The sequence below is a fragment of the Anoplopoma fimbria genome, chromosome 3, assembly GCF_027596085.1.
Source record: "Anoplopoma fimbria isolate UVic2021 breed Golden Eagle Sablefish chromosome 3, Afim_UVic_2022, whole genome shotgun sequence".
In the NCBI taxonomy this organism is placed as follows: Eukaryota; Metazoa; Chordata; class Actinopteri; order Perciformes; family Anoplopomatidae; genus Anoplopoma; species Anoplopoma fimbria.
The window spans coordinates 20,402,296-20,426,654 of NC_072451.1; the positions used below are offsets into that span (position 1 = coordinate 20,402,296).

At 39.1% G+C, this 24,359-nt stretch overlaps 2 protein-coding genes across 2 annotated transcripts; both read right to left on the reverse strand.

Moving 5' to 3' along the window:
- Positions 1–3,369: 3,369 nt before the first annotated feature.
- rabggtb (Rab geranylgeranyltransferase subunit beta) lies at positions 3,370–9,132 on the reverse strand. The gene is made up of 9 exons (XM_054596292.1): positions 9,047–9,132; positions 8,566–8,673; positions 7,899–8,096; positions 7,370–7,475; positions 7,015–7,067; positions 6,802–6,912; positions 6,306–6,431; positions 5,851–6,000; positions 3,370–4,960 (listed from the first exon to the last, which is right to left on the reverse strand). Exons 1-9 carry the CDS (start codon positions 9,047–9,049, stop codon positions 4,820–4,822), a joined length of 996 nt encoding a protein of 331 aa, XP_054452267.1. The 5' UTR covers positions 9,050–9,132; the 3' UTR covers positions 3,370–4,819.
- Positions 9,133–11,154: 2,022 nt separating this feature from the next.
- On the reverse strand, positions 11,155–19,258 carry acadm (acyl-CoA dehydrogenase medium chain). The gene is made up of 12 exons (XM_054623480.1): positions 19,192–19,258; positions 17,911–18,022; positions 17,374–17,471; positions 16,987–17,056; positions 16,579–16,679; positions 15,363–15,443; positions 14,718–14,848; positions 14,336–14,444; positions 13,570–13,710; positions 12,799–12,894; positions 12,341–12,589; positions 11,155–12,242 (listed from the first exon to the last, which is right to left on the reverse strand). Exons 1-12 carry the CDS (start codon positions 19,204–19,206, stop codon positions 12,171–12,173), a joined length of 1,275 nt encoding a protein of 424 aa, XP_054479455.1. The 5' UTR covers positions 19,207–19,258; the 3' UTR covers positions 11,155–12,170.
- Positions 19,259–24,359: the final 5,101 nt, after the last annotated feature.

Consider the following 24,359-nt stretch of genomic DNA (forward strand, 5'->3'; position numbering starts at 1 on the left):
AAGGCAGTAAAGGCGTTTTGTTTTCTTCAGCTAGACTGCTGCTGAACCGTGTGTCAGAGGAGAGCAGAGCTTTGACCAAAGAAACCACACCAGAAAGGCAGTTGTTGCTCGGTCAGCACGAACCGTGTAACTCGATGGGTGAACAAAAACTCCAGCGTGACATGAGGTTAATTATGAATTCAGTGGAAACTAACTTTCTCCAAACAAAAGTCTTCAGTCCATGCCAGAGTGTTGAGCTATAAAATCAGACTTTGCCAGAGCTGTTGGGGGGGGGGAAATAAGTACAACATGTCAGACCCTGATAATAACCACCAACTGGGTATAAAAAGTTTAACATGAATCTCTTGCGGAGACGTTTTAAAAGCTTTTCCATTTTTCCACCACACTTGTGAGTCATCTACATTCAGACACAACACTGCAGCGGTTTAATTAAACATTTATTAAGTGATTGTCTGCTGTGCCTGTGGTTCAGCAGCATTTGGCTCAGCCCCTGTGGCCTGGACTAATCCTCAGCATTTTGTGCTGAGATAACAAGAGGATGACAAGACTGAGAAGAGGAGAGGGAGGAAAAATGGGTTGCGCCTTTTTCTTGCAAACAAACAAGACTGAGAGGTGAAGGCTGTGATCAATCCATCTGTCTCTCTCTCTCTCTGTGTAGATTCCTAATTCTCTGCCACCATCTCTCATTCACACTTTTTATTTTTTCCTTCTCTCCCACCTTCTGTCTTTCTGTTCATCCCTCTCTTCCTCACTAATGAGAGCCGGTGGGGTTTCTCAGTAGCCTAACAACCAGCATGTTTGTCTCTGCCCAGACACCAGGGGGGGAACAGATTACCGCTCCCCCATAGCTTAAACAAATAAATAGAAAACTCACAAGGCTGCTTGTTCTTTTTTTTTTTGCAGTTCTGAGCTGCACTGGGAATATGACTTGATGAAACATGCATGTAGCAGGGACAGAAGGAGGGCCAGAGAGGGGTGGCATGGGCTATGACTGGCCCTTGTAAGCCTCCCTACCAGAGTCAGAGGATGGTAGATAGTTGGCTTGTTGATAACATGTGTGATTACTGATAAGGCCTAATAGGTACAGCAGGACCAGGGGCCCATGGACCAGAGCCTCTGTATGAAAGTAATGAGTAAATCAAATTACCACAAAAGGGATGCAAAATCACAACAGTAAGATGCAAAGCAACCATAAAGAGACACAAAACCACCACAAAGGACACAGGCCCACGGTCTGTATGAAGGGACCGTTAACATTTATTCTTAGAAAGTCAATCACACAGTGACGCAAAATGTCAACAATGAGATGCAAAACGACAAATGTAAAATGTAAAAACAACCACAAAGAGACACAGAATGTCTACAACAAGATTAAAATCAACAACAAACACAAAACATAACAACTAGAAAAGGCACAGAACGACCACGGAGACACAAATTGTCTACAACAAGATGCAAAGTGACCACAAATAGATGCAGAACAACTGAAAAGATGCAAAACAAACACAAAGAGAGGCAAATCAGTTACAGAGAGATGACAAACAACCAACCTGGGCGGACCCTGGACCTCTGTATGATGTTTCTTGTTGGAAAGTCAATCAAACAACTACAGTGACACACAAAACAATTACAAAAAGTCATTTTTGTAAAAAAAAAAAATTCCAAAGTGTCATTTTTCACGCTCATGAAGCAATAATTACTGCATGGAGATAGTGATGTTCCCGTAGGCACTGTTATCACTTGATCACTAGACTGACATTTTGTATTCATTAATTATTATTATTATGAAAGTCATTGTTAGAAATGGTTCCAGGTAAGGTGTAATTATCTTATCAGGCTGTACATTGCAGGAGAAGTCATTATCTATATTACAAGGAAGAAAACATGTAGGAGAGAATTATCTGCCTCTAATTTCTCAGGCGTGCATCAATCTTTACGCTCCATTATTACAATCTGCCACGGCTATGGAACATCATTTCTCACAGAGTATCAGCTGTGGCATCTCCAGGCTGCCAGCATTATTCTTACTACAGCCTCAATGTGGATGTGATGTAGGATGTAAAAATGCATGAGGAAATGTGAAAGTGTTCAACTGGCCCACAGTAGCACCACAGATCTCTGCTGTTTACATCTCACTGTATCGGTTTTATGTAAAAACGAATTTATTTCAGAGACTTTTAAACCTGCAATTACATTTTTGCTTGCAATCCCATCACTAAATACCCATAATCTGGGAAGTTTCTTACCAAGATCATTGATGAGAAAATAGCACATGGTTTGCATAAGAAATAAATGTATTTTGAAAAAGTTATGCTGCCATCTAGTGGCCTCTACTCAACCAGACACAGAGGCGACTTTAAATGGATTTTGCAGAAAGAATACATTCAAACTTTTCACTACACTAATCTCTCTCTCACAAACATAAATACACACTAACACACACACACACACACAGTTGCGTTTAATGTAGAAATAAATGGTGGGACTACAATTATCTAGCTACTTAGGACAGAGCACACACCTGTTCTCAGCTTGCTGCTCGATTCCCCGCGTGTACGCGCTGATATTTTGGGTAGCTTTTTTTTTTTATTTTTTGGTCCTGAAAGCCTGTTCATGACCAGGAACCAACTTTCATATGTGAACATCCACATTTTTAAAGGTGCGCAAAGTTACTGCGTTCTTTACAAAACATACCAGCGGCTGCTAACTATGAGCCAATGAAAACAGTACTTGACAATCAGCCAATCAAATTAGGGTAGGGGGTAAAGGGTAAGGTCATCACCTCTGCGCATGCGTACTGCGGTTTATCCACTTGACTTTGCGCAATTAAAACACCATTTGAAACTATCACATCAGTGGCCGACCACAAATTGTATGATAATGATAAATAACAAATGTAACCGAGGATCGCCTTAAAACAGAATTATATGAATTTCTACATTACTCAGTGCCAATAAAACCATTTTTTCCCCTGCTGCCAGCAGGTGGCGCTTTCACTCATTCTTACAGCAGTGGATTGTTACAACAGAATCCCCTTCAGTTACTTCTATACTCACAGATTGATCTGCACAATAATGCAAAATGATAAGTTTTATAGGAAATTAGTAAAGATTTGCATCAAAGTTAATAACCTAATTGTATTTTTAATCCAGGCAATGTTTCCAGTCGCCATTTCTCAACAACAAAAGACATGTGTTTTACAAACAGTTTGATCCACTACTGGAGCTGCTGCTATCTTATAATCTTATAATTTTTCTACACTAGACAAGTTCATTAATATACTGAGGCATGGGCACCCCTGCTTCCTACAAATGCTAATTTATCAATCTTATTTGTTGCAAAAACAAACTGAATCACTGCTGAGGGGGAATCATACATTTATTTCCAACCAATATATCAAATAAGTTACATTATACACACATAAAGTTGGCAACAGTAAGCAGCTTTTTGGATAGGAACTGCCCACAACACAAAGAGAGCAAATATTTCAGAAAGTTGTTTGGGACAGAGTTGTTTTTAAGATTTAATCATCTCTAAGCAGAACAGTTCATTCAGAACTGTTCTTTATTCATTTAGATGACATTATAGGTTTTTGTTTGAGCTACAATTACAATCAATCAATTGTAATTCCATTTTTCAGTTGTCTGTCACATAAATTGGGGTCAACGCAAGAACTAATAGATTCAATGTGATTTATTTACCTTCTATTATAATGTCAACACTGAACAGTTATCCAACAACAGATAAAATGTGCATTCAGTTAGACAAGAGTGCAGCAATATTAATATCAGTTATTACTGAAATATAAAAAAAAGTGTTGACCAAATTAGTATACCTAAAAAAACACTTGAGAATCAAAATATAAGACTGGAAATATATCAGGATTTTGTAGACTAAGTCTGGGGGGAAATGTAAACCCTTTGCTGAGTAACATGGATTGAAATAAATATTGTAGCGGAGGCTGTGGATAAGACATTAAATATACAGCACTTTGCAAGAGACAACGATAAAATGATCTTTGTTGCAACAACTCATGTGTTGCATCTCCAGTTCTAACCTATCAGCACAGTGGTAGTATGATTGCTCTAGTTTAAACAGGATGATTAAAGTTTGCCCTTCAAATACAGAAGTTATTTTATTTGAAACAGTCGGTGCGTGAAAAACAGTGCGTGAAATGAGAAAAACTAAGATGTGGTGCCCTCAAACCAGCCAAGTGCCTTAGGCCCCAAAGCATTGAAATCACTGAGCAAACTAGCTCATGCTCGTCTGTTGCACACATCTGTTTCAATCCACAATCTGTTCACAATCAGATTGAATTTTCCTTTGTCATTCACGCACATGAAAAAAGCAAACAAATTGTCTGTACAGTAAAAACGTTCTGACAATCTGATGAGAGCAAGAAAAAGTTACAAAACTGACTTCCACAACAGTCTGCTAACAGTAAAGTGTTTTCCCTCAGACAACTTTACATTGTGAGTAAGTCAAAAAGCTAATTGATGTTGTCAAATGAATTACAGGGTTTTGCAAAGATGGTCACACTTCAAAACATCTCTTTTCTTTTCTCTTGCAGTAAAACCAACAAAAGTGACTTTATAACATAATGAGTGGTTGAGTGTTTAAAGATGGAGGAACCGAGTCAGAACTGTGCACAACTCTCTTGGTCCTTAGTGAGCAGAGACCAAATCCTGCATCTAAAATGTGTCTGTAGACTTCAGCTAACACTGAGATGTGTGGCGCTCCTCTCCCTGCTCCCGACATCCAGCCGTGGCAGAGGGGTTGTTTAACAATGTGTGCGTAGTGGGATGATGGTGACAGAGGGCTAGCTGAGGAGGTCAGGCTGCAGGTCGATCCTCTGAAGGACATCCTCAGGCATGCAGAGGACAGGATTCACTGGCTTGATCTGCTCGTCTCCGAGGAGGGAGAGCCCTGCAACTCCGAACAGAGTGTGGAAAGGATCCACCTGCAGAGAAGGTGGGAGCCTCAATGAGAATCACCGATACAAATACAAAAAAAATGGAGTTGCATATCCTCCTCCAATATTATCTGGGGTTGTTTTGACTCACTGTAACATATTATCTAAGCACAGTTTCAAACAATGCCAAAAATATGAAGATGTACATCATATAGTAGACATCTCAGTCATGTTTTTGGGCAGAGAAGAGTGGCCCTTTTTTCTAAATGTAAAAGTCTGAAAACTGGTGTTCTCTCTCTCTTACTCCTGTACAAGCTTTAAAGCCAGCATAGACACCGTGAACCAACCTTGGTAGAGTTTATATAGTTTATATGAAAATAGCAAAGCTGAAATTGAACAATGTATTTGCATGATTAAAAAAATTCCGGTAATGTTATCTATTTTTGCTTCAGTTTTCGGCTGATGAAGGTTTAGTTTCATTATGAGAACGGAAATAACCATATCAAATTGATATACAGAGCATGCACAGTATTTTCAACAATTAATAAAGCATATGGACAGTACTGTTCATATTCTGACCTACAGAGAATTGATTAAGTACTACTGTCAATACCGTTGCACTGTATTCATAGCATTTCGATATTTCAGTACCTGCACTCTGTCCAATGACAATTGAAGTTGAATATAATCTCGTCTAATCTGATCTAAAATATCCTAGTACTTAATATGTTCCCTGTGAATCTTCAGCAGGAGAACTTTCATCTTATACCTTTTCACTGAAAATATTTATGAGACAGACAGACAAAAGGATGGGATCATGGAGATGCAGACAAGCTTACATAAGATGAAAGAGGAGACAGGATTTTGTGAAAAGACAGGTCTAATACGTTTCCCTTTCCGCTGCAGCGTGCAGGCGTTAGTTGTGTTTGACAGCTCACCATGTCTCCCGGTCTGTCGGCGAAACCTCCGGTCTCCTCATCTTGACAAGCTAGAATAAACGATCGCAGCTTGGCCTTGTCGATCCAGTGGATCCTACCAATGATTTTCAGAGACGCTAAAACCCACCACGAGTAGCACACATCTGGAAGCTGAACGAGACACAGAAAGCCAGAGCTGGGTCAGTACTGCAACTTAATCTGATTTAAGTATTAGCTTAAATACCTTTCACTAGTTTAATACAACTTAAAATACTTTTAGAGTAGATATTTTGCAGTTTTAACTCTTCCAATGTGAAGAAACTAACAACTATCAAAGTAAATTCCAGACAGGGAAGAAATAAGAATTAGCAGAGCACAGAGCTACATCAGGAATCACTCTAGTCTGATTTGATAAAAGTTTAACAATGACAAGGAGGCCCTTTCATTTCCCAGTAAAGCATCATGAGAGCGCTAACCTTCTCCGGTCGTCCGTTGAGACCTCCGGACGGCAGCTGCCTCTCGCAGAGCCACCAGCCCAGCAGGTCAGCGTTCACCTGGTGCAGCTGACCGGTGAGCGACAGGAAGCCAGAGCAGCAGTATATCTGACGGACAGGAGGGAAAAGACCATCAAGATTATATTTGAGAAGGACTTTAACAAATGTCACAGCCCGAGAGGAGTGTGAACCTAACACCAGTCATCTTCCAGAGTGTGAACATTTCATTCTGTTAGTGTCAGGGAATGACATTCTCTCAGTTATGAGTCAAACAAGACCTGCCTACAGCCTCACATTTGTGATGTGTGAATAATAATTCATTTGTCTGACATCTTTTATGTGGAATTAGCAATTTAACAAACAATTTCTTCAAGTTAGATCTTCAGATGTTGCTGCTGTTGTTTAAAAAAAGAGATGAAAGAAAGTGAAACTCCCACAGCGACTGTCTGCCACTACATGAGCACATAGGTGGACTCACCTGACCAGCATGAGACTCTGAACCGGGTCTGCAGCCAAAACCTCCGTCAAAGTTCATACAGGACAAGACAAACTCCACAGCTTTGTCAACGTTTATTGAGTCCATCTTGCCCTTGGAAGGAGTAGAGGACAGAGAGTTATCTTCAGATTATAAAAGTGTGATAGTGTTGAGAAATGAGAAATACTTGAGAATAACAGTACATGACATACATACCAGTAATGCAAGTGTAGCAACAGCACAGAATGAAAATCTTGTGTCTATTTCTCCTGTAAAGACAAGCATTGCGTTTGTCATAACACAAAATTATACTAGTATTCAAATACTATATTTAACACAAAATAAAATAATCTAAATAAATTAGAACTACTATATAGTTTTACTGAGATTTCAGCTGCAAGCCCAATTGGACAGCAATTATTTGTATATTATTTGTACAAATATATTTGAAAAGAAGTCAACTTGTGATTTAAACTGTGGGCTTGCATTGCCTATTATTTGTTATCCCCTGTATTAAAATGCTTGTGTGCTTTTCATTCAATTCTTTTTTTCCTATTTCAGGAGTGCTCACCCCATTTGTCTCCTGCAAATGAGCCATCTTCCTGCTGCAGCCCTTTAATGTACTCCACCACTTTGTCCACATCAAGCGCATCCACATTGTCATACAAGCAAAGGATCTGAGAAAGACATTAAACCAAAAATAAAAAGTCAAAAACTAGAAAAGACAAAATGATAAATTAACAGACTAATAGAGAAGTTTTGCTGGGAGTTAAATAAAAATATCACTTTAATCGTAAAGAATTAGGAATACAGCATTAAACACTGAAGATGATATAAAAGAGATTCCAATAAATTAATAAATAACAATTAATGAGCACCACATTTCCTTATTCTGTGTGGGATTCCTGTAGGATTAAAATCAATTAAATCATAAATACATATTTCTGCTTTCTACAATACATTATCTGCCTATGTGATTTATTGTAGACTGGAAAGATTGACACCTTATTAACCTCAAATCCAAGCCAACCTCTCGCAGCATAAATGTTGATGAGAAAAGAAGAATAAGTCAGTCAATCAGTCAGATTTCATGGAGTCACCTGGACGGCGCTGAGGGTGTAGAGCAGGTGGGGGTCGTGTCCGATGCTGGCGCTGACGCCTCCACATTCGTGCTGACAGGCTTTGATGAAGTCTACGATCTCCTGCCGGTTCATCCGAGGCAGCTGCCCCATCAGGTCCATCACAGTCAGCCCCCAGTAGATGCCGCTCATCCGAAGGTACTCTGACAGCGTGTACTCCTGGACAAACACAAACAGGACATGAATGAACAGGAGAGCAGCACCTTTACACTGTACAGCCTATGGAAACTGGGCTTAAAAATAATAAATAAGTTTGTGAACTTTGCATAAAATAGCAAATTCCAGAATTTGTATAATTAACAGAGTAAAAGCCCATGTGTACAACATAGACAGGGTTTATATGAGGAAAACAATTAAATCCAAAGCCACGAAAAAATATTACAGGATCCTCATCTTAAAGACATCTAAAGTTTAAATTATTTGCTGATCACACAGATAGCATTAAAAAGGTTGTACTTATGAAGTTTGTTGATACTTTTAAAAGGCCTATTCTTGCTAATACAAGTGGACTTGTTATGTAACAAGCCTTTTTAAGTTGTAATAGCAAGTGTATTCTTCTCCCACACAATGAAAGCAGCCCCAGAGCAAAATGACACTGAAGTAAGTGGAAAGTTGAATGTTCACTCACATAGTCGTCCTTTTTGGAGCCGTAGGCAGCGATGTAGTCTGCATGTTTGTCCAGCAGCAGTGCGCTGGCAGCGTCAGGCTTTATGATGACATCTTTCACTTGGGTACCCTGACAAGAAACACATCAAAACATTTTAAATCATAAAACAAATACCAGCGGACCTCGTTTCATTGTGATACTATTATAAGTCCCCTAGTGTCGCTGTCAAACCCGACCCTGAGTAAACCCCTAACATGTAGCTAGCTAAGGCTAAAAGACGAGTTGTTTTCAGTTGCTGCTATCAACCAGCTACATGCTAGCACTGATGCTAGCTACACTTTAGCGACTTTACTATAATAAGCTGCTTTCGCGCAATGACGGTCAACTGTGGCGCTAAGGTTGGATAGTATTAAGACAGGTTGACGTTGCCATCTACTTCAGCGTTAATGTTATCTTAAACTACAGTGACTAAGTCTAACATTCACAACATAACACCGGTTACCATTCTGGAGGTGTTCGCATGATCAGGAGTCTTCTTCTTCTTCTTCTTCTTCTCTGGATTCGGTAGACTACATGCGGCGTGGCGCGTTACTGCCCTCTGCTGGTTGGTTAATTATCCGCTGAACTGTAATTTAGTATCTGATCAGTTTGCTCCTTTGACGTGACTCTTTCACGTTTCCCAAAGCCAGCCCACTTCTGTTTCATTATGTTCATGTTTAGTGATGTGTATTCTGACAGTCCCTATTGTAGGGCAATTTCTATTTAATCCACAATAGCAGAATTCTTTGCCAATTAATCTGCTTCCTTGTTTCCTTCAGCACTCATGTGTGCTGGTACCCAAAATAAAACCCATCTCACATCCTGATTTGTGAATTCTGTAATATTTTTGATAAATATCTGTCAGTATATCAGATGTGGATTTGGAATTGATTTCTCTTTTTGAAGTTAATGCTACAGCGGAGTCACTGAATTGTCTGGTTTATTGTCCTCTAACACAGCAAAAGTGACCATAAAAGTGACCAGTATCTTCGGTGTGAATACTGACATCTGGTCGGATTTTCTGTCCCTTTTTAACTCTTAATTCAAGAATGGTAACTCAAAATGGCTTTTACCCACTCTCTGTATACTTTGATCCTTCTGTATAAATGTGTAAATATGATCTCTAATCTTGTTGCAAACGGGTATTAACTTGACTTTTTCAACCAATTTCTTTTGCTTGCTATTATTCAGTATGCATAAATCAAATTCCGGTTTTGGGATATGCCAGGATGGTACAACTGACCAACAGTCTGGAGGACACACATTCATATTAATAATTTAAATTTCCTCCATGCTAGCTTTTACTTTTCTTCTAGAGTTTGTTTTGGCTTTTCTCCCTCTTGCCAGGGATTCAAAATGATGACGCAGAAGGCATTCTGTTGAAAAATGTTTCACAAAGTCCTTTTATTTTCATCAAGTATTTAAATCCAAGTTTACATCTTGTACTTTCCAAGGGCATCTCTGCCAATTCTGTCGATAAGTATTGGAGTATTGTGGAACGCCCCACCATATATTCTCAGGCCTTTAGCTTGTATAATATCCCGATATCCAGTCTTTAAATTACTGCAGGAGCTCCTGTTCCATCTCTACGTTGAGTGGTATCTTTGCTCTGATTTAAAGCGAACAGAAGCTCCTCCTTTTACATATCTATGTTACATCATGTTAGTGATCTTAGTTTTCATCTGTTTAAGGAAGTTCACGTCCATTTGGGGACTGAGGCTGTTGAAGACTCGTTGGAAGCTCAAGCAACCTGACAGCCTCACATTTCTTGAACCTGTGGTGTTTCTTGACTTGTCAGATGAGAGAGCTTGATGGGGGGGATAATAGCACAATTGGGATTTTACAAGCCGTGTGTGGTTGGCCAGTTATTGTGTCTATGCCGACAGTGAGTCCAGGGTATTGGCTCCTCAAACTCTTCTCTTCCTCTTCAAAAATGTATGTTGGGCAGGTCCTGAACTGACCAGGCAGTGTGGTGGGATGGTCCAGAGAAGTCGCCACTTCCTTAATGACATAAGGGCCCCCAAAATAACCAAGATAAAGGAAGATGTCTATCAAAGTTTTTGTCTAAGTTGTGAATGGGACATCAAATCTTACCTCTCGGTAGGCGTTGTACAGAATGACTACAGTTTCTGTCTTAAAAGGTGTATGGCTGAACGCTTCTGTGTTCTTCTCAACAAATGCAATGTTGAAACCACGGACCGCCCTGTGATGCATCAAGACCTCAATACAGTGCTGCAGGGATGACTTTTTCTTTTAGACCAACCCAGATGTTCGCTTTGCACCGAGTCCCTTGACGTAAAACCAATTCGATTTTTCCACTGGTAATTACAGAAAATAAGCTCTGTGGCAAACACACATTTATTATAGTTACATGTTTGTTCATCAGGATAATCTTCACAAATGAGCACCACAAGTGTCAATGCAATCAGCAGAAGTAAAAAGCAAATGTTGGGCTATAAACAAACGGCACCACGTTTGAATGAGTGCAGGCACTTGACGGGTGGACAGCAGGACAGAGTGCAGGACTCTGTGGTTAAATGATGATGCTTGGTGCTCAAACATCAGTCAAAGTTAATGGACAATGTTTTTCCTAAAGTTGATTTTTTTTTTTTTTTATGTGAAGATGTCAGCCATATTATCTGCTCAGAGAACAGTTTATGTTGCTGCTGTTTACATTTCTTGTGACGCAAATACAAAAATGCACTACAGGACTTTACCACTGTTTTTGTTTTGTTTTTCCATGGGTTTGTTGCATTGAAAATAGGCTACAACTGAAATATGTGGTGCATCCCTGTGTTGCACAATGACAATAAATAACCCTTGCATATACACAACGAGGCTGTGAAGGCAGATGAATTGCTGAATTTATGTAACATGATATTATGTTTAATTAACATAAAATACCACCAGGAGTGAGTAGATGCAAATCAATGTCTCGAACAGAGAAAACATTTTCAGACAACATGCATTTCTACAGTTGTTAAACAAATCATTAGACAGACAGTCCTGTGTTTTCATCACATCCGGGTGAAAAATGCATTTGTACAGATATAGATGTAATTTGTTCTGCTTGGTTAATCATCATCAACTTGCCCTCAAACAGAAAACCAAACTGTTATATCTCATATAAACAACTCAACAGATTAAAATCCAGAGTTCTATCAAAAGCAGCGGTGTTGGTTCCAAGCAGCAATTATTTACAACCTACAGATGGTGAAGCCTGACGAGACAAGGTCATGTGATCTTTATCCTGAACGTGTGGATCCACAACTCAACGAAGTCATGAAATAAGGCCGACGTTCTGAGCTGCATTTGGAAAAAACGTTTTTTTAAAGTTGGACAGGTGTTGTTGATGTTCTGATTAGGAAGCTGTCCACCAATTCAGGGTCTGCATCAGATTGAAAAGCCAAACTCTGAACGCTGTTAAGGCAAACAACAATCATAGAAATAGAATATCCTTTACTATTTCTAACCAAACAACACTTTTGCAACTATGTATCTGTATCTATTTCCAGCTACACATGTAATATGTGTAGAAAAGTTAAAAGAAAGTACATTTGAATGAGGACAAGTCAGGTGTGCAGAGTTCATTTCTTGTATCTTCCCAGGTGCTCGCGGGAAATAATGAGTCTTTGGATTTGAGCTGTGCCCTCGTAGATCTACGAAAGGATTAAAAAAATAATAATAATTGTCAAGAAAATGAGGTTTTGACCAAATCTTTGTTAGCAGAGATCAGGTGCACAACATCACCACCCACCTGGTAGATCTTGGCGTCTCTCATCAGCTTCTCCACCGGGTATTCGCTGTTGAAGCCGTTGCCTCCGAATACCTGAACGGCATCACTGGCCACCTGATTGGCGATGTCTCCAGCGTACGCCTTGGCGATGGAGGCATAGTAGGTGTTTCTGCGGCCCTGGTCCACTTCCCAGGCGGAGCGCTGGTACGCCATCCTGGCCAGCTCCACCTTCATGGCCATCTCAGCCAGAAGGAAGGCCACGGCCTGGTGCTGTGAAACAGGAGGAGACGCTTCAAACACTGTACAGCTGTCAGTTATCACGATACTTACAGTAATGACAGTATTGCCACTATTATTTTTTAAAAAGCATTCGACAGTCAACTCTGTAATTCCGTGAACTCAAAATGAGGTACACCAGCTTACAAAGGCTTTGAGGGAACATGTGTTTTTCTGCTGATAAAAGACAAAAGCAAACAAACCTCAGCAATAGCTTTGCCAAAGGTCTTCCTCTCTAGTGCATAATTGGTAGCTTCTTCAAGGGCCCTCTGTGCCAGGCCTGTCGCTCCTGCTGCCACCTGCGTTGCATTAATTACATTAGTAACATCACAGACACAAACCTTCAGTGACTAATACAATTAATCACGGGTGTTTCATTTGCAATGTTTAAAAGCGTGAATTTGTTTGGTTGTAGCAATAGAACATCAGATGTTGGGAGATGTAGGTAAAATGGCCTTTCATTTGGTGATTTCAGATGTTATATAAAAAAAAGGGGGAATGTTTATTAATCTGTGGATAAGAAACATTGTTTTTTTTTTTTACAGATTTATTTAAATGGGAAGAATTGGACCACATCCATTTAAACTCATTTTCGCATTTCCACATATCCAAAGGTTTCATTTTCTGCTGCAAGAAGACACTGTTGACCAAAGTTCACTGATACCAAGGTCCTGCTGTGGCAAGGTCAATATGTTTTATAAACAGAAATGTAAGAAAAATTGGACCAAGAAAAGAACTGCTGATTATGCCGAGTGCCTTTCAAAATGGTATTTTCTGATACTGATAAATGTTTTTTTTGTAATCTTCATCCATTCAAATATTTAGAAATAAACTCTGAAAAATACAAACTAATTCCAATGAATAACAAAAAAAAACAAAAAAAAACCTTCGCCTTCTTTGGATGAACACAAGAGACATTATTACATGTTGTTATAATTTTCCAACTACTATTCAGTTACAGACAGGAGACTCACTGGTGGCCTGGTGTTGTCAAAAGCACCCATGGCAATCTTGAAGCCAGATCCCTCTCCAATCAGGACGTTTTCCTTCGGTATCCTCACATCCTCAAAGGTGATGCCTCTGGTATCGGAGCACCTCTGGCCCATGTTCATCTCCTACAAGCACAAAACAAACACAAACGCATGTTATCTTGTAGTGCACACATCAGGGTTCATTATTGGATAACCCTGACTGGAAAGCAGATTCCCACACGCCGTTTCCCTTTCAAGTATCATCTAATTCTATCTCATAATGATTTATACAGCACTAATCTAAAAGGAGAGTTTATAATGCATCGCACAGGGAGACAAAAATGTTCCTCTAAACTCAAAGTCTCAAATAAACCCGGCGTCTCTGTAGTTGGAATCTCGTGGATAGGTGACTTTTTACTAATCAATTTTGAAACGGTAGCTAAATGTACTTTTTACCAACACATATTTTATTATCGCAGCTGTTGGGAGCACACATGTAATAACGTGTATAGCTGCACATAGATATGAATAAAACACTATGCTAAAGAAAGTTTCCTTTTACTTTAAGGAGCTCCAAGAGATTGTAACTGAAGTTTGGTCAACCATAAAAAATATCCTCAAATATTTGAAAACAATATAAAATGCTACTTTTCTCAAAAGGGACATGTTCCCGCCTTTGTTACAATGTTTCTAACCTCCAAGAAATTACGGCTCTTAAAACCAAACCAGTTGATGTGTTAGATAACAAAACTAGTTGGCATCATCTTACCTTTCTTCCTATTTGAATTCCTGGAGTGTCAGCGTCCACAATGAAGCCAGTAAAAGCCTTGCCTGCTGAAACTTTCGGATCCGAGTTAGTGCGGGCCAGGAGGAAGTACCTAGGAATATAAAAGAGGTAGAAAAGTTCAGATAACCTTCAAAGCAACGGACAGGTTATGTATATACACAAACTCAGTTGCCAGGTTATTAGGTACACCTAGCTAAAAAGAATGCAGTCTAATACAAAAGTCCTGCAATGAGTCCTAAATTCTTCCTTCATAAAAGGTTATTATGTGAAAATGTTGATTAATCAAAACAGCATCACAAACAAAAAGGGCCAACTGAGTATATATTCTTTGTGTACAATAAGAGCAATGGTAGCGAGTACTCACCAGTTAGCTTTCCCACCATTGGTGATCCACATCTTCTGCCCGTTAACAACGTATTCATCGCCCATCTTTACAGCTCGGGTCTTGATGCCGGCCACATCAGAGCCCGCCCCAGGCTCTGTCACACAGTATGCCTGCAGAAAAAAAAGAAAAACACACACCACACATTAGGTTAACCCCGTCAGGTCAGGTGTGAGATAGATTCAGACCTTTCCTGCATTATTGATTATTATTGCTGGTGTCATCAGCTCACAGTAGTAAAGTAGTACTATGATATGTCAGGGCTCATGTTCCCGCCTTCACAAGAATGCATGTGTTGCTCTTAATTCTAGAAAGACGGGTACATTTTAGAACCTGGAGCCAGCAAATACTGAAACTATTACCAAAGTAAAAGTTGACTCATCTGATTAAACTAATTTCAACCACTAGGTGCACATGCTAGGGAAGAAAAACAGTACAATATTTGTATAATACATTAAGCCTATTTAAACATACAGTACTAGTCTTGGTAGCATTTATGCAGTCTTTGGTAAAAGTAAAAGGATTAGATGAGCAGAGAAGAAAGTAAGGAAAATCATTAAGATATACTCAAGTGAAGAACCTTTTTGAGTAAATCTGCTCATTGTTGTTACTTTATTAAATACTTACACACATAAGGGGCTCCTCAGTCATCCTCCCCAGGTATTTCCTCTTCTGTGCTTCACTGCCAGCTATAATAACAGGCATTTGCTATGTAGGAGAAAGAGATATAACTTTATTTTAACGGAGCTACAACCACTGTTATTAATCATTGTTATGACTGATGCACATTCTGGAAATATTGATTGAAGAAAAGATTTTCCATAATACTCAGTAGCAACATTGCTATTAACCCCAATGCATGACCCCCTCTCTAATGAACATTGCAGTATTACAAGTCAGTGAGCAACCTTCAGCTTTTTGTGGACTGTAAAAAAAAGTCACTCCTCCCAAACAAAATGAAAATCTAAGTATAAATCTTTGAACACTAATGCCATACCAGCAGCAGCATGCACAGCACAGGTGTGATGGTTGATCCTAACAAGTCAGTTTAATTGTTGCGTATACTTTGACATTTTTGGATTTTAAAAAAAGCCACATTATACAAGACCTGTAATTGGCAAACGAGTGTTTGCGTTTGTGTGTGCTTCCTTTGCTTAGGAGTGAGCAGGGGGTGACTGATGGTGGCACCTTGCATGGTAGCCTGTCATCAGTGTGTGAATGGGTGAATGATATGTAATATACTGCTGATTGTAAGTCGCTTTGGATAAAAGTGTCTGCTAAATGACTGTAATGTAATGTAATGGGGGTAAAATAATGTTCCCCCTTAAGTATTCTCAAACAGTGGGGATAGTTTTGACACCTCTTCATAGGGACACCTCTATGAAGTGGTGGATAGGGGTTGGTGCCGTTTGGATTTGATCTATGTTTCTACCCTTTTCAGTTACATTATTGGTACCCTTATCCCTGCAAAAAAGGAGATCAATTTAGAAAGAGATTACAACTTATTTAGAGTAGTAGAAAATAGTATTCTGCAAGTTCATGCTTGATGCCAAATTACTCTTATTGAATTTTTACTTGCGAATGTTTTATTGCACTTACAGTAACAAGCACAGATGTCTGCAAATTTAGCAAAATGTTCCCATAGTACCGATAATAGCACCGACCTTTGAAAAATCCTCAGGTTCTTAAAATTTGCAACCGGTTTAGAACCGGGTTTCTGGGGTCATCACTCGTGATGGACGACTTAAAAGACTTCATTTTTTTCTGATTTAAACAAACAAACTCTTTAGAAACTGGTGAAAAGCAAATGAAAAACTAGCAACACGAATAAATGACAACTTACTCCCAGAGAGTTAGCCTCAATAGCCGTCTGTACTCCGGTGCAGCCATAAGCCAACTCCTCTGTGACGAGGCAGTTATCAAAGATTGACAAGCCCATTCCACCTGAAGACAGAGACACAAACAAAACAGGGTTTAAATTGGACGTCAGACAATTTGCATGAAATAAACCATTACCACTGATTTAAAAAAAGAATGTATTGCACACTAAGGCTGAGACGGAATTTAACACAGAAATTCCATAATTTTTATTAAGTGTGGCTAATGTTAAGGTCATCATCTATGAACTAAATTGATGGGTCCAGATCTGCGTGGCATACCACAAAGGGGGCACCAAAGACGACGTTATGCAAAAGTTAAATTCTTCTTCTTTTTTAAATTGAAAAAGACAATGAGCAAGAAAATAACGTACCATAGTCCTGTGGAATGTGACCGTTCATCAGACCAAGCTCCCATGCTTTCTTGATGATGGGCATAGGATACTGAAAAAAAAGACATAAATGATGTTTAAAAGTTATTCAACCTTTTTTTTTGTCTGAGACACAATTTAAGGAACTGAGAGCTAAGAAAACAGTTAATAAACTCTTTAAAAGAAAGAAATAAGAGATTTTTTTTTTAAATGACATTAAAAAACTATGCAATACTGAACACTGCTTATGACCTATTGGGGGAGATTGAGGCATCTGCACACAACGTCACTAACATTTCAAAGCCTTTATGTCGGTAAACCTATCAAGTCAAGCTGTATTTAATAATGCATTATACACTAACTGCCACCTCAACTTTGTGCTATACTCACTTCTCCACTCCTGTCATAAGCAGCTGCAGCGGGGACGATCTCCTCACGGGCAAACTTCCTCGCCAGCTGTTGGAACTCTTTTTGCTCATCTGTCAACTCTGTTGGGCAAAGCAGCAAGAAGACCCATGATAAGCAACTTCAACATACTTTAAAAGAAAAAGGAAAACATTTTCTCCCAAATCTGTCTGAAATAGACTGCTGTGAAGCCCACTGTTCCATTACATTGTGTCGGAGCTTTTGTCAAATGAAGCCTACCACGTGACTAATGACGTCTGAAGCTTCATTCATTCAGTTTGACAGTTGACTCAAATATTTTAAATCTACACTTTTTTTAGTACCATTTTACTGGAACATATTGCACAATACCATCTACATTAAATGCAGCAATTCTGAACACAAACCATGCAAAATAGAGATTTATTAGTGTTGCAGTGCCAATCTTGAAGGGCTGCTGTAAGTTTTACAAACCACCAGTACATATGAGCAAGTGAGCATTGTTTTAAAAAGCAGGTATGGCAAAAATGTGATCCTACTTACCAAACGAGAAGCCGAGGGATGCTGATTGGCCTGATTGAGACGTTTCAACGCCGGCTGAAGCAGAACTGTGTCTCTGCAGCCGGATCCCAGACCGCACACTGGCTCTGAAAACCTGTCCGTGGAGAGGGAGAACAGCAACAAACATGACATTTAAAACAACACACCTCATTTGACTGTTTTAAGTTAGTAAAACATTAACTAGCCCCAGTTTGCTTCTTTGATGCATCACCATTGCATTCTCAGAAGAAAAGAAAAAAAAAATATATATATATATACAGTACCAGTCAAAAGTTTGGACACACCTTCTCATTCAATGGTTTTTCTTTATTTTAATTTTTTTCTACATTGTAGATTAATATTGAAGACATCCAAACTATGAAGGAACACATATGGAATTATGTGGTAAACAAAGAAATGCTCAACAAACCAGAATATGTTTTATATTTTAGATTCTTCAAAGTAGTTGAATGAGAAGGTGTGTCCAAACTTTTGACTGGTACTGTATGTATATATATATATGTTATGTTTGTTTGAAAAACACAGAGATCACCTTTACATTAAGTTTTCAATTGAATGCATTTTCTGAATCACTAAAGACACATTTTAACCATCTGATTGCAAAAAAAAAATCAAGTATCTGCTCACAATAAAAAAAACGTATTTCTTAAGCTGCAACTGTACTTCCTCCAGGAAATAACACAAATAGTGTTGCTCTTGTTGTACACGTACACACACACACACACACACACACACACACACACACACACACACACACACACACACACACACTCAAGAACAAAATTAATGGAATATTTTGCATGAAAACATCTTACAAAATATATCCCAATTAGTTTTGTTAAAGGGGGATGGCTCAAATGATGGCAGTGGCACTTCCTATGTGACAAATGCCCCAAACAGAGGTCCCTAATGTTGCACCTCTACCACACACACACACACACACACACACACACACACACACACACACACACTACGGCAACTGCAACCAAGTCGTGGCAACTAAAGCAACTAAAGGGGGTGACAAATGCTTAGCTCTGTGACTAACATTCGTTAAGCTAATTGCAATGTATGCGAGGCACAAACGCCGCTGCATACGCGTTAGCAGAGACAGTGCGAACACAATAAGCAAACCGCGGAGCTCCCGTTAGCCCGTGACGTCATTAGAAAAGCCTCCGCTAAAGTAACTCGAGAAAACACCCTTTTATTAAATAAAACAATGAAGATATAATGGTGAAGTGAAGCTCGTTTTTTGCTGATACGTACCTTGTTGAGGAGCATTGTTAAATATCGCTGCTGCACTAGACGTATACACACACAGACTGAGCCGCAACCTTTGTCCTACATAGCTGATAGGCAGCCCTCAGCCAATCACAGCAGGCGGAGGGATCACGTGTCGTTTGTCGTCATCGCGGAAAAGTGACTTTTCCCCCAGTTAGATACAAGTTACATGATCGTTGCCTAACATAACCTTATATACAGTCAATGGACATAATTCAAGTTTAAAAGGTTGATTATTCTATTAGGTCTCTCACATATGCATTGGATTCTAGTTTTACATATGTTACTGCAAAGTGGTTAAACTGACACATATTGTGACTTTACATTTAGTGTGTCACACTAGCTTTCAGTCTATGCAGTAATTAGAATCCATTGCATATGTGAGAGATCTAATTAAACATTTTGCCTGGTTTATGTTCATGGTCGTATAAAGGGTTAAGATAACAACCATGTGGGCAACGGATCCCCTTTATGAGCCACAGTCTATGACCTTTCTTTGCAATGTTAAGCTTTCAATCGCAATTAATGTTGCGTTCTCCCCCCCAATACTTTTACGTTACCCAGCAACACTTTTCGTCTTCCATTCCTTCTCAGCCATATTTTTATTTCCACTCAGCTGCTCCCTAGAAATGTTCTATTCTTGACAGTAAACACACACAGTTACCACAATACACCTAACATATGCTGTAATAGAAGCCGCATTTAACGCAGTGAGAGGTCTCATACTGCATCTTTCATTGTTCTAAAACATCCTCAGAGGAACACTGCATAAGCATGCAACGTTTTACTGTCCTCTGTCTTGATGACACTCCAGTTCATGACCTTCTCCATGCAAGCAGATGTTATTAGGTGATTACCAGAATATCTTGCTTGAGTAAAAATACCGAATCAGTTAACTGTATCAAAACTGTAATAAATTAAGCTGATAATTGTTTTGATAATCAGCTAAATGTGTAATCTGAATTATTATTACTGACGTTTGAATGTGTAAGCAGACTAGGATACTGATATACAATTGACCAACAGATGTAAGTGTATTTTTTGTTTGTTTGTGTTATACATTACATTACATTACAGTCATTTAGCAGACGCTTTTATCCAAAGCGACTTACAATCAGTAGTATATCACATATCATTCACCCATTCACACACTGATGACAGGCTACCATGCAAGGTGCCACCATCAGACTCTAACTAACATTCATGCACTGTGGATGTCTGTTTGGATGTGTGTTCTGAGGTAACCAATGTAACATCATATTGCTGGACCTTATTGACCAGTTGGGATGTATTAAAAACGGCCAAAGTGATCCGGAGGCTTGGTATGATACATTGAGTGGCTGTGTCTACACAGCTTTGAATAAATGTGGTAAGAGAATATGTAATAGCCATAAAGGATTTAGAAGATCGTACAAACCTTACTGGAAGAAAGACTTGCAGACTTTATGGTACAATCTAAGAAGAGCTAAAAAAAAATCAATTGTAAGATGTAAGGACAAATTCCTGAAGGAATGACTGAAGATAGAATTTAAGGAAAAGTAAAACAAATTTGATAAGACGTTCCGTACAGTGAAACGTAAATTTAATAGCGGGCTTTCATTGCATATTGATAATGTACAAACTCATAATCCCCAACAATTTTGGAATGAGATTAATAGAATCGGACCGAGAAAGCTTAGGGAAATACCCATGGAGGTACAAATAGAGAATGGTGAATGTAGTTCTGTTTTAGGGGTCGTATTACAAAAATGGGGAAAGGACTTTGCAGATTTGTTTTCTGGCTGCAACAATTCATTCGATGACTGAAAAAAGCTACTGGAATTGACGATATTTCAAATGAAGTGTTGAAGTCTCCTAGGCTGTTGAAAGTGTTGTTTCAGTATTGTTTTAAAGATAAAGATAAGATAAAGAGGTTTTTATAGTCATTGTAGTGATACAACTCTGGGGAAGAAGCTGTTCCTCAGTCTGTTTGTGTGAGTTTTTATTGTTCTGTACCTCCTCCCCGATGGCAGGGGGACAAACAGACTGTGACCTGGGTGGGTTGGGTCCTTGCTGATGTAGCTAGCCTTCTTGTGTAGACGACTAGCATAAACTGCGTCCAGAGTCGGGAGCTTGGTTCCTATGATCCTCTGCGCTGTTTTGACTACCCGGGCCAAGTCTTTCCGGTTCTCTGCTGTGCAGCTGGTGTACCACACAGTGGCGCAGTGGCAGAGGATTGACTCTATGGTGCTCCTGTAGAAGTTGACCAGGAGCTGAGAGGGGAGTTTGGCTTTTTTGAGTTTCCTCAAGAAGAAGAGCCTCTGTTGGGCTTTCTTCACCAGGTGGGAGGTGTTAAGGGCCCATGTTAGATCCTTTGTGATGTGGATTCCCAGGAATTTGAAGTCACTTATACTCTCCACCTCCTCACCGTTTATGTGGAGAGGGGGAGGTGTGGTCTTCCTGGTTCTGCTGAAATCCACGATGATCTCTTTGGTTTTTATAGTGTTAAGGACCAGGTTATTGTCAGTACACCACTTAACCAGATGTTGTACCTCCTCTCTATAGTGCGCCTCCTCGTTGTCTGATATCAGTCCTACTATAGTGGTGTCATCAGCAAACTTCACTATAGTGTTAGAGGAGTGGATGGGTGTGCAGTCATGGGTGTAAAGGGTGAAAAGGGCAGGACTGAGCACACAGCCCTGTGGTGCTCCTGTGTTCAGAATGAGGGTGGAGGATGTGCGGTTGCCCATTCTGACGGTTTGTGGTCTGTTTGTGAGGAAGTCCATAATCCATGAGCAGAGTGTAGTGGGTAATCCAAGGTTATTGAGTTTGTTTACCAGTTTTTGGGGGACTTTGTGTTGAAAGCGGAGCTGAAATCCACAAATAGCATCCTGGCATAAGTGTTTGAATGCTCAGGGATGTATGAAGTGCTATTGAGACAGCATCCTCCGTAGATCTGTTTCCCCGGTAGGCAAACTGGTGGCTGTCCAGATCAGTGGGACAGTTGCATTATTCCTACACAGTGGCAGAAATCTGTTATTAAACCTATTCTTAAATCTTCAAAAAAATGACCCAAAGCTTCCTCTCAGCCATAGGGGAATAAGCCTTATCAGCTGTGTATATAAATTATATTCTTCACTTTTACATGGCAGACTTGTAAATCACCTTGACAGGACAGGTTTTCTTGCGGACGAGCAAAATGGAATTAGAAAAGCCAGAGCATGTGTTGATCATATATATGTAGTCACTTCCATTATACGTGCAAGGATTAAGGAGAATAGGTCTACATTTGTTTGTTTTATTGATTTCCAGAAGGCATTTGACTGGATTAATAGGGAACTTCTTGAATATAGGTTATTCAATTCTGGCGTAAACTGGAAGTTTTATTTTGCCTTAAAGTCCCTTTATCAAGCACCTGTTGCCCATGTTCAAGTGAATGAATACACAACTGGATGGTTTTTCCCAACAATTTGGTGTGAAGCAAGGAGATGTTGTGTCTCCAACATTGTTTTCCATTTATATTAATGATTTAGCTCTACGAATTAAAGCTTCTAATTTGGGGATCAGTTAAGTAGATGATCAGACAGTGGGCATATTATTATATGCTGATGATGTAGTTTTACTTGCTGAACAGGAAAAAGATCTGCAGATTATGCTGAACATTGTTGTGGAGTGGTGCTGGAAATGGAGGCTAGTGGTAAATCAAGACAAAACACGAATAGTACATTTTAGACACAAATCATTACAGAGAAGTTCAGTTGTTTTGCTGCTATCTTACTCTGAACAGTATAAATATCTTGGCATTACCCTCGATGAGCACATTATATTTAAAGAAGCTGTCAATGTTCTAGCTCAGTCAGCGGGAGGAGCACTAGGATCTGTACTGAACAAAGTTATACATTGTGGTAATTTAGGATTTCATACTTAACTATATAACTCGTGTGTATGTCCTGTGGCTGACTATGTTTCTGGTGTTTGGGGTTTCCGTGACCACACAAGTTGCAACACTGTGCACCACAGAGCGATTAGATCATTCTTGGGAGTTCAAAAATCTATTTGGCCATTACTGGGGACATGGGTTGGGAATCACCAAACATCCGAAATAAATGTCAAATGCTTCGACTTTGGAATAGACTTGTGAAGATGTCTGATCAGAGACTTACAAAAAAGATATTTCATTGGGACATTTTGCATGGCCATCCCTGGGCTAAGGGTTTGAAATCTCTGTTTAATATGACCGACTTGTCTTTCATTTTTCAGAACAGGTTACTTTGTAATATTCAGGAGATTAGGACCAAACTGTTTCTTATGCATAGAGAAAAATGGTCTGTTGATATATGGTGTAAACAAAAGTTACAAACTTATTGTCTCATAACGAATAACTATAATGCAGAACTTTATGTTAAGTACAACTTAAACAAAAGACAAAGATCCCTATGTGCACAGTTACATAAGCACTAGCCCTAGAGACCGGTCTTATTTGTATGAAGTAAATATATTGTGCTGTTAAGTAACTGGCAACTAAGCACTATATAACCTTCAGTATTTCTATTGGCTTCTTTATACTTGTATTACATTTAAGAGGAAAATATTTTAATCTTTACTCACATACATGTGAAGGCTGGATGTTCCATTGCTATATATATATAGTGATTTAAAGTTATTGGTAATAAAATATATATATGTTTTTATTCAACTTGGGATATGAGTCAATTATTATCCTTAAAACATATACAGGTGCATCTCAATAAATTAGAATATCATGGAAAAGTTCGTTTATTTCGATAATTCAATTCAAAAAGTGAAACTCATTACACACAGAGTGAAATATTTCAAGAGTTTATTTCTTTTAATTTTGATGATTATGGCTTACAGCTAATGAAAACCCAAAATTCAGTATCTCAGAAAATTAGAATATTGTGAAAAAGTTCAATATTGTAGACTCACGATGTCCCACTCTAATCAACTAATTAACTCAAAACACCTGCAAAGGTTTCCTGAACCTTTAAATGGTCTCTAAGGCTGGTTCAGTAGGCTACACAATCATGGGGAAGACTGCTGACTTGACAGTTGTCCAGAAGACAGCCATTGACACCCTCCACAAGGAAGCCACAAAAGGTCATTGCTAAAGACGCTGGCTGTTCACAGAGTGCTGTATCCAAGCATATTCATAG